Source organism: Stegostoma tigrinum, chromosome 3 (genome assembly GCF_030684315.1).
Source record: "Stegostoma tigrinum isolate sSteTig4 chromosome 3, sSteTig4.hap1, whole genome shotgun sequence".
Taxonomy (NCBI): Eukaryota; Metazoa; Chordata; class Chondrichthyes; order Orectolobiformes; family Stegostomatidae; genus Stegostoma; species Stegostoma tigrinum.
Window position 1 is genome coordinate 80,014,665 of NC_081356.1, and position 11,549 is coordinate 80,026,213.

The following is an 11,549-nucleotide window of genomic DNA, read 5'->3' on the forward strand; positions in this document are numbered from 1 at the left end:
GTAAATTAGAAAGTTAATTTCAAAGTTTAAAAAGTGTCAAAAAAAACTCAACATTTGATTATGTCAGCGAGTGAACAAAAACAAACTCACCTCTTTGTTTCTAGCAAATGCTTTGACTGAGTTGCCATGAGCTGCAAACACAAGCATTCGGTCTGCTGCCAAACAAGTGATGTCTTCAGGAAGTGCATTACCTACAGGGATAGCTTACAATATTAAAACTGGAAAGCCATCAGAATTGAGTTTTCTTTAATTAGGCAGTTTATTTTGTCACATGTGGCAATGCCAAACTTCCTTAGAGAAAATAGTTCAATGTATTATATGTAAAATATTATACAATTTCTACAAATAATGTTTCCTAAATACAAAAACAGATTGAGAAAAACAAACCATCAAAACAGTAGCCTGTATTTTTATAGCATCTACACAAAAATAAACATTTCATAATGCTTTGCAAGGTGATGGATAGGCATACAGAGCAGGCGTAGGAGGAGCAGTTGTTAGAGACTGAAAGCATTATCAAAAAATGTCTTAAGATGGTTCCTGTTGTGGAGTGGAGAAGGCATTAAGGAAGGAGTTTCGGAGTTTAGCACATAGTGGTTGAAGAGGGTTAAATAATTTATACTGGAACTTATTTTTCTACTATCAAATGCAAGTTTATCAAAAACCAAAACAAATACACGGTTACTCAATTGATTCCAAATAATTTGTTCTCACAATGCATTGTTAAATTTTTATCCTCCCATAATTTTAAATGTTGCTCATCTGAAATATTTGCTAATTTTGCTGCAAGGTCCATATCCAGAACATGGTAATTTATTCTTTTCATCAATGCTGCCTGACCTGCTGGCATTTCCAGCACCTTCTACTTTTACCTCAAGCTTTGACTGAAATGAAGTTCCTAACATGTAACAGAATCCAAACATCAACGGATTGAAAGTCCTTACATTTCTAATGCTATTATGCAGCTGTTGGAGATGTCAACGAAAAAATGACTGTCATTTGCAATACCTTGCACTCTTGGGTACATTGCCACCTGACAAAAGGTTTATGCCCTCTCAAACTAGAATATTCTTCAACAGGGAATGTGAGACATGATGGTTACCCATAAGGTTCCAGAGTCATCTGTATAATCACCAAATATACCACTTCTATGAAAACAATAAGTTTACCAAAAGATGACTCAACTTTGAAACACTTTTCCTTGGCACAAAATGACAGCACAACTAATTCCTCTCTGAAATGCCAGGGAAGGATCTATCTAGATTGTCGTAATTGAACTGGCATGTAATATCTAATCGGGATGCACTTGTCTCACTTAGCCCATTATGAAATGACTGTCTTCAAAAACTGAAGTACCTTTGGGATTCCAAAAGTGGACACACTGATTAACAAAGTAAAAAACAGCTGAAGCATGATTCCTTTAGGGAAAGGTGTGATAAATGCCTCAAGTTCACAGCAAGTACAATAATTAAAATGTAGAAAGCCTTCAGAGAAAAACAAAGACATAACTTACAGCTGACACTGAAAAGAATATAGGCAAAGTCGCAGGGCAGCTCAGTGGTTAGCTAGGCTGCCTCACAGTGCCGGAGACCCAGGTTGAATTCCAGTCTCATGCAACCACCTGTGTGGAGTTTGAACATTCTCCCCGTACCTGCGTGAGTTTCCTCCGGGTTCCCTGGTTTCCTCACACAGTCCAAAGATGTGCAGATTAGGTGGATTGACCATCCCAAATTGCCCATAGTATGCTGGCTAGGTGGATTAGTCATGGGAAATGTAGAGTTACAGGGATGGTGTGGGACTAGATGGGACACTCTTTGGCGAGTGGGTGTGGACTCAGTGGGCTGAATGGCCCGCTTCCACATGCTAGGAATTTTATGCTTTAGAGTGACTTTAATGGCACAATTCACGACAAAGTCCCAGGGGACCCAAGGCTGCTCTCTTATCAGGCTGAAGGTTACCGTATCTCAGGAGAAAAGGCAATACCATCACTGAGACCTCTGTGGTGCCTGAGTTGAACCTGCGCTATTTGAATCACTCTGCATCACAAACCAGTCGTCCAGTCAACTAAGCTAACCAACCCCCAATGAAAAGAACTGATACCTTTTCAGTTACAGTTCCCTAATGAGCTGTTGAAGACACATGTATAAACAACAGCTATGAGAGGAGGAGAGGAGAGAGAGAGAGGAGTGAGAAAGTGGGGGCGGAGGGGAAGGAGCAGAAGAGAGGAGGCGTGGCAAGCAATTAGCAGTCATGCTGTATTCTTTACAAATAACTTCAAAGATCTTCTAACAATTTGCAATCTTCCACTTCAGGGTATGAAAGATATACTAATTCAATACTAAACCATCAGCACGAAGGCTGCATAATCCTAAACTAAACGTGCAGAGTATAAGCAACCACAAAAACTGGTTAAACTGACAAATTTGGTGGTCTGTAATGTGAAGAAACCCACCAAATGCAAACAAGTTCCAGAAGACTATGACGATCATGATTTATTGTTTCCCCACATCCTGACCCACAGTCAAGTTACTGTTAACAAAGAGCAGTAAACTATATTTCTTAAAATAGTCTGCACTTATTTTTAAGCTGTTTCAAAACAATGTTTTGTAGGCTTCTTTTGTTTATTCATGGGTAAGAGCATTGCTGGCTGGGCCAGCATTTATTACCCACCCTAGTTGCCTTTGAGAAGGTGATGGTGAACTATTTTATTAAACCACTTCAGACCATGCGTTGTATGTACAGCCACAATGCCATCAGGGAGGGAGTTCCAGGATTTTGACCCAGCATTACTGAAGTAACAGTGATAGATTTCCAACTCAGGATAATGCATGGCTTAGCCAGGAATTTGCAGGTCGTGTTGCTTCCATATATTTGTTGCTCTTGTTCTTCGAGATGTTAATGGTCATGCATTTGGAAGGTGCTATATAAAGGAACTCTGGCAAATCTGCAATGCACCTTATAGATCATACACACTGCTTTTTCTGGGTGCTTGAAATGTTTCAACGTGCTCTTAAGCCTACAGGATACTTCTCATCTTGTATTTAAATACACATTATCATGAAAAATGAGCCTGAAATGTATTTCTCAAAATAAAAATGGAGACTTATTTTCTAAAGTACAAACAATTCAAATTTTCAGAATAGGAATAGATATTTGTATACTTACTAACTGCAACAATCCCAAGTTTTTTCACCTGTTGAACAACAAAATTTTACTTTAGTGGTTAGCTTATTCCTGATTTCTACATGCTAACATACAAGTTACATGATCAATGCTGATGATACGTGACAAAGAATTTCAAAATAAATTTATCCTGTACAAACAAAACTATACAGTTCATGCAGCAAATGGCCCCCTTAATGCTGTTCACAGGATGCTGCACAATTTTGATCAAACAACAAACGACAACACCGTCCAAGCCAATGACCAGAAGACAAATTTGGCAGTGATTGTGATTCTGTGTATCTGTTGCCTGTATCCTTCAAAGCGATGCAAGTTACAGGTTTGGAAGATGCTGCCAAAGAAGCTTTGTCAGATTGCTTTAGTGTATCCTGTGGCTATGCCGTGCTGATGAATGGAATGCAATTAAGCAGATTCCTTCATCCCAGATGGTATTGGTCTTCAAGTGTTGCTGGAGTTGAAATCACCCATCTAGTCAGGTAGAGTCCTCTATCACTGTTTTCACTTGTACTATGTAAGTGCTGGTAAAGTTTGACACATCATGAGGTGAACTACTGGTTACAAAATACCCAGGTGCTGATTCCTCAGTAGACACACTGGAATTGTGCTGGCGATTGTTTATAAACTCTCTCCTTTAACCAGTAATGTAGGTGGAATGCAGACCCTGTGGGTGTTAGATTATAATACTTTCCTTCTCTTCCTGTCTCTCACAATCCCAGCTACAGGCTGAAAGCTCTGGAATCTCTGGTGGATGCAGTACTGTGGTCAATCTCAGTGTTGGCTTGGGTGTGCAGAAGACAGTTTAGTATTTTGTGATAATTGGAGATCCTTCCCAGAATGTTTCGCTTGGTAGAAGCTGGTCTATCTCTATCAACGGGGAACCACATGCTCACAAAGACTGGGGTTAGTTTTTTTGGAGGAGAAGAGACAGAGACAGTCATGATTGAGATGAATAAAAGTATAAGCAGTATAGACTAGATCGACTGGAAAGAACTTTTCTGCTTGTTGGAGAGATCAATGACTGTGGGCATAGATTCAAGGTAAAGAGCAGGAGATTTATAGGGAATGTTGGGAATCTGGAAGTCACAGTTGTTGAGACAAAAACCCCCATTAACAGTTAATAAGTATTTAGGTGATTACTTACGATGCCAGAGCATATAGAAGGCTATGGTCCAGGTGCTGGGAAATGGGACTAGGATAGTTAGGTAGTTTATTTTTTTGACTGGCACAGACTCCATGGGCCAAAGGGCCTTTCTCTGTGCTGTGGCTCTATTTTTAGTAAATGGTGCCACCCAGGACATTATTGGTGTCAGACTTGTTCATGGTACAACCACTGGCTTTTCAGGGTCAGATTTTTTGAACTGAATTCATCTGGCCTACTTTTGATCCTATTAGTGTTGTTATGAATTCAAAATCTTAAAGTGCAGTAGTAAGAAATGAATTCTCATTCACTGTATTAGCAGTCCAGCAAGCTAGCCATAGCACAACTGTATATATTTAAAAAGTTCTGTTTAGAGTGCTCACCTTCCAAACACAAAGCTCATTTCCTGCAGTCATAATTTTTGTTAGCTAATTATTTCTGTTTCTGATATAAATTACCCATTGGAACATTCAACATTTTACAACTGAAAACACAAACATGGGCGAAGGTGATGATGCAGTGCTCTAATCATGATAAACAGGTAATACCGTAGGGACTTACACTCAAATTCCACCACAGTAGATTGAGATCAATTTTAAAAAGCTTCGAAATTTAACCACAAAACAGCTGTTAATTGTGTAAAGACTACATCAACATCCTTTACAGATAGTTAGGAGATCTGAAATCCTTTATTGACTATCCTCAACTATAAAATCCCATATACATTGTTTATAGTTGCCTTCGTGAAATCGCTGACAACACGGAACATGTCTGCCAATTCAACACACTCAGAATTACCAAAGCCGACTGGCATATTTCCTATCTTGATGATAGCCCATTTTCCTCTTCTGTAACTCGAGCATTATCATTTAAGCTGAACTCAGAGCAGCATCAATAAAAGGTAAAGTCACCAGTTTCCAGAGGTCTATAGATAACAAAGTGTGAAGCTGGATGAATACAGCAGGCCAAGCAGCATCTCAGGAGCACAAAAGCTGACGTTTCGGGCCTAGACCCTTCATCAGAGAGGGGGATGGGGAGAGGGATCTGAAATAAATAGGGAGAGAGGGGGAGGCGGACCGAAGATGGTTAGAGGAGAAGGTAGGTGGAGAGGAGAGTATAGGTGGGGAGGGGATAGATCAGTCCGGGGAGGACGGACAGGTCAAGGAGGCGGGGTGAGGTTGGTAGGTGGGAAATGGAGGTGCGGCTTGAGGTGGGAGGAGGGGACAGGTGAGAGGGAGAACAGGTTAGGGGGACGGGGACGAGCTGGGCTGGTTTCGTGATGCAGTGGGGGGAACGGAATGAGCTGGGCTGGTTTTGGGATGCAGTAGGGGAGGGCGAGCTTTTGTGCTCCTGAGATGCTGCCCGGCCTGCTGTGTTCATCCAGCTTCACACTTCGTTATCTTGGATTCTCCAGCATCTGCAGTTGCCATTATCTCCAGAGGTCTATAGGGCAGCTTTCGCATTAGAAAGACATGACTGGTGGTGAGTTTCAGCCTGAGGGCCACCATGCCTCAGGCAAAGGTGAGGTTGAGAAGGCAGGACTTTCATGGTAACCTCAGCCAGTGTGATAACCAAACTGCACTGTTAGGGTTAGCGTGCATCACAAACCAATCACAATCCAGCCAAGTGAGCAAACTAACCGCTCATAGTGCAGAATTGTCAGAGATGACAACACGGGGTCTTGATTTAATATTTCATTCACATCTTTTTAAGTAGAAAGCAAAAGATTGCACAGAATGATTCAAAGTCAAGTATTGAACTGCTTAACTTTTCTTGTTCGCAGGATTTCGTGGTTGTTTTTGTCTACATAACAGTAATTCATTGGTTGTGAAGTACCTCAAGATATTTTAAGGATGTTAAACGTGTCCTTAAATGGAAACTTCATTTTCTTTAACTCACTGTCATAGGCAGGCCATCTACCTGACGTGTCTATTATCGTCACCTCCAATACCATTTATGCATCATCCCCAAAAGCTGCAGTAGTCAACAAACAGAGTAAATGTGTTTCCATAATGGAATTCAAGATTTTGAGAGCCTCAAAATCTTGCATAAATTTCCCTCAAAATGTTGCATGATTCTAAGCTTCAGTTATTTCTTGGGCCTGCATCCCATAATGCACTTATCACTAAAATTTAACAAAACCAAACATGACAACTTTGTTTTAACTCCAGTATGATTTGAGGCCAAAAAGTATCTGACGGTTAAACTCCATGCCACTTGGCCTTTCAATGTCTCAATTTTAAAATTCTCATCCTGATTTTCAAATTTCTACCCCCAATACCTCTAATCTCCACTAGCACACTCCTCCAAGTTTTCTGCATTCCTTTAATTCTAGCTTATAGAAATCTTGATTTTAATTGCTCTAAAGACAAGTGCACATTAAGCTGCCAGAGTCCCAAGCTCTAAATTCAATCTCTCCCACACTGTTCCCTCATCCACCTCCTTTAAGATGCCCATTAAAAACCCTTCTTATTAATCAAAAACTTTTTTTCATTTGCTCTAATGTCTCCTTATATGTCACATTAACAATTTTTCCCCTAATATTCCTATGAAGCACTTGTTTACCCTAAAGGTACTTATGCATCCAAATTACTACTTACACTCACTTATGACTGCCTTCTTACTCAAATAAATCTATATTTTCTCAGCAACACACAAAACTGTCAAATTCTCTACTGTTCAACCTCTATGTTCATCACTTAATTATCAAGAAAAGGTTCTCCTTTTTAGTAACCACACAGCTCTGAGATTAATGAAGTGCATATCATTAAGGCACATGCCAGATGGTAGCATGTTCTATGTTCATTCTCAGCCAGTTTGTCAGAGCACTGCCAGATCAAATAACTATTTATTTAATTCTGCAAGCAAATTTCTTGCCATAATCCTCAGAATAGTGATGTTTTGACTGCCTTCTTTGTAACCTGAAGTTGTCAAAGGCACTGTCTGCACTTGCAAGTTTGCTTTTTCTTCATTACCAGTACAAGAATCAAAGGTAGCATCTCAGATCCATCATACAAACAGCTGGATCAACAGCAGGACTACTCCAACAGGCAATTATGATCATGGCTCATCAATAACTCCAATTAATCTGCACTTGTTCCATATCTCTAGATACCCATACATAAAAGAAACTAGCCTGGCCATGAACGTTCAAATTGGAGATATGGAAAGCGGTTCTTGACATACAAGGAGGAGCGATGTCATTCACATGATAGGTGTTCACTGAGCTTTTGTTCTCCCATTCACTTGTGGGACATGGGGCATCACCGGCTGGCCAGCTCTTTTTTTTTTAACTGCTTGTCCCTAGTTGTGCTTGAGCAAGTGGTAGCGAGTTGTATTCTCGAACCACTGTAGCCCATTTGTTGTAGCTAGATTCTCAATGCCATTAGGCAGGGATTTCCTTCAAGTGTCCAAATAAATTTGTTAAAATCCCATGACCACTTTATGCAGGTACAGTTTGGCCTGTTTTTACTAGTGGTGAGATATTTTAATCTTTATGGTGACCAGCATCATAAACTAAAAACGCATCATGACTTCTCAACGGAGGCTTGGAGACCGCTTTGCAGAACACCTCCGCTCAGTTCGCAACAAACAACTGCACCTCCCAGTCGCAAACCATTTCCACTCCCCCTCCCATTCTCTAGATGACATGTCCATCATGGGCCTCCTGCACTGCCACAATGATGCCACCCGAAGATTGCAGGAACAGCAACTCATATTCCGCTTGGGAACCCTGCAGCCATATGGTATCAATGTGGACTTCACCAGTTTCAAAATCTCCCCTTCCCCTACTGCATCCCTAAACCAGCCCAGTTCGTCCCCTCCCTCCACTGCACCACACAACCAGCCCAGCTCTTCCCCCCCCACCCACTGCATCCCAAAACCAGTCCAACCTGTCTCTGCCTCCCTAACCGGTTCTTCCTCTCACCCATCCCTTCCTCCCACCCCAAGCCGCACCCCCATCTACCTACTAACCTCATCCCACCTCCTTGACCTGTCCGTCTTCCCTGGACTGACCTATCCCCTCCCTACCTCCCCACCTATACTCTCTCCACCTATCTTCTTTACTCTCCATCTTCGGTCCACCTCCCCCCCTCTCCCTATTTATTCCAGTTCCCTCTCCCCATCCCCCTCTCTGATGAAGGGTCTAGGCCCGAAACGTCAGCTTTTGTGCTCCTGAGATGCTGCTTGGCCTGCTGTGTTCATCCAGCCTCACATTTTATTATCATGACTTCTCAACCTGTTCTCTGCACCAATGTTAAAAGGGAGCCACCAGAAATATGATACAGACATCAACTTTAGGTTCTGTTTGATAAAATCTTCAATTTCCACAGTGCCATTAAAGTCACAGAAGCAAAAATTGGAAAATTTCTACATGGAATCACTGTACCCTAGCTGCCCACAACAAGAAACGCATCTAGACCATGGAAAACTAATTCTTGAGCACTTTCAAAGACTTTAGAGCTCAAATCAGCATCTGCAAAATCATGGTTATTTCAGCCAGCAATAGGCACCTGTTCTGAAGCACAAACTGTTAAACGGCACAAGTTTGAAGACTTTAGAAACATGTTCATACCTTGGTGGCGTGCACTCTGGAATGCAATCATTGACGAAGCTGTCCATGCTTGCATTCAGAAAGCAAATTCTGCCTGTGTCTATCACCATTGTCTCTTGCATCCTGCTGCTGGATACAGAATTCTGGGAATGCCATTGGCAAGGTTCTGAAATGCTTCCAGCAAAGACTTCCAAAGTTCATCATCAAAATTCAAAGATAGCTGAAAATCATACACAAAGTCCTTCTTTGTCATGGGCTCAGCTGTATGAAGACCATCTTTGAGAAAATTCAACTTAATAGTAATCTACTAAAAGATCTTCCATGGGGAACTGTCTCAGGGCATCAAAGTATTCAGCATTGCAAAGCGAGGGCACCATGTTCAGTTAGTTGACGGCTGGCTTGCAACGTAGAGTGATGCCAACAATATCAGTTCCATTCACGCGCTCACTGAGGTTGCTGTGAAGGACTCTCCATCTCAACCTCTCCCCTCTCCTAAGGCATGATAACCCTCAGGTTAAACAACTGCCAGTCATCTCTTTCTAATTAGAGAGCATCCCTATGATTTGGTAGGGCTATGGCAGCATTAATGTTTTTGCAAAGATACCTCAAAAGGGCTTGGAAACTTCAACATTTCAGACCATTTGTCTTAAAAAACACACTGCAACTGACTGACCCATGTGATAGGAAACACTGAAATCTGGATCATCTAATGTTAAAGATCAGCTATGACTTCTGTGTACCAAGCATGACCAGAAGAAATGACAACTGGGAAACCTACCTCAAGCACTAAGAGAAATAACACAAACTGCCAGATATGTATAAGTTCACAATAACCCTGCATTGGACTCTTCAGTCATGAGAACTCTCCACCACAGAGAAATAAAAAGAGAGCTCGGACATCATGTGTAGGCTGTCATTTATGCATGCATGTTTGAAAGCTATTATTCAAACCCAAAAAGTGAGTTTATTTACAGGGTATATTCAAAAGCTGTTATTAACAGCAATGCTTGACTGATTTTCTTGAAGAAGTAATGAAAAGGACTGATGAGGGCAGAGCAGAGGATGTGATCTATATGGGCATCAGTAAGACACTGGACTAAGTTCATTATGGTAGACTGATAAGCGAGGTTAGATCACATGGAATACATAGCAAGAACTCGCTACTTGGATACAGATCTGGCTCAAAGGTAGAAGACAGAACAGGGTGATGGTGGAGGAGGAGGAGGATTGCTTTTTCAGACTGGAGGCACATGGTTTGGTGCTGGATCCAATATTTTTTGTCATTTATACACACTATTTGGATGTGAATATAGGAGGCATGGTTAGTAAGTTAGCAGATGACACTAAAATTGGAGGCGTAATGGACAACGAAGGAGGTTATCTCAGAGTACTCCAGGATCTCGATCAGATGGGTGGTCGACAGAAGTTTAGTTTAGATAACTATGAGGTGTTGCATTTTGGAAAAGCAAATCAGGACAGGGTTTATACACTTGATGGTAAGTTCTTAGGGAGTTTTGCTAAACAAAGATAGCTTGGAGTGCAGTTCATAGTTCCTTGAAAGTGAAGTCACAGGTAGATAGGATGGTGAAGAAGGCATTTGATATGCTTGCATTTATTGGTCACTGCATTGAACATAGGAGTTGGGAAGTCACGTTGCAGCTGTGCAGGTTCAGCCACTTTTGGAATACTGCATTCACTTCTGGTCTCCCTCCTATAAGAAGGATGTTGTGGAACCAGAAAGGGTTTGGAAAAGATTTAGGAGCATGTTGCCATGGTTGGAGGATTTAAGCCATATGAAAAGGCTGAAAAGGCTGGGGCTATTTTCTCTGGAGCATCAGAGGCTGAGAGAGGGGTTGACCATACACAGGTTTATAAAATCATGAGGGGCAAGGATAAGGTAAAAGGGAAGGTCTTTTCCCCAGGGTCAGGGAGTCCAAAACCAGAGGGCATGGGTTTAAGATGAGAGAGAAGAAAAGATATAAAAGATACCAAAGGGGTGACTTTATCACACACAGAGTGCCAAGTGAGACTAGATTTATTTTAGATATCTGGCTGGCCTGGACGAGTTAAACCGAATCGTTTGTTTTCAGGCTGTACATCTCTATGACTCTGAGTGAGTTTACTCATATTGTATGTTTGAAAGCTGTTATTAGCTGCAGGGAGTGAGTTTACTCACATTGTAAGTGTGAAAAGCAGCCCCCACGGCTGCGACCAGATAAAACTCTCGGTGTCGCTGGTGGAAACGGACCACGTGCGGGACCTGGTTACAGTACAGAGCCAGGGCCCGGTATCCGCTAAAAATGTTGCTTCCTTTCCGACGCGACATTCTCCTGGCTGACGGATGAACCTGAGAACGAGATTCTGGCCTTCCAACAGCTCCAGGCCACCAGCTGCACGCCGCCAATAACCGGCAGTTCCTAACCGCTGACCGGCTGCAAGTGTAGCGCTGTAAACCTTCCTACCAATTCCTATCTACAGCAACACAGTTCCGCTGAGTGTTACATTTTATAATTGTCCCCTTTACTCGCCACATTGACCGGCAAGTTGCCTGAGATACGGAGAACCGATTTGGACAATCCATCTCATTCACAAGAAATGTTAAGTGCCATGCACTGCACATACTAAATAAAAACTGATGATTGTTAATCCAACTTTTTATGACGTAAGGCAATA

At 41.7% G+C, this 11,549-nt stretch overlaps 1 protein-coding gene across 2 annotated transcripts in view; it reads right to left on the reverse strand.

The window, feature by feature from the left end:
* wdr36 (WD repeat domain 36) overlaps window positions 1–11,309 on the reverse strand; it is an 88,553-nt gene extending 77,244 nt beyond the window's left edge. For both annotated transcript variants that reach the window (XM_048527856.2, XM_059644698.1), the window contains exons 1-3: window positions 11,053–11,309; window positions 3,166–3,193; window positions 91–191 (exon numbers count right to left, since the gene is read on the reverse strand). In XM_048527856.2, coding sequence (XP_048383813.2) covers window positions 91–191; window positions 3,166–3,193; window positions 11,053–11,202 — 279 coding nt within the window. In that variant the 5' untranslated portion in view covers window positions 11,203–11,309. The remainder of the gene's footprint in view (window positions 1–90; window positions 192–3,165; window positions 3,194–11,052) is intronic.
* Between the last annotated feature and the right edge of the window lie 240 nt (window positions 11,310–11,549).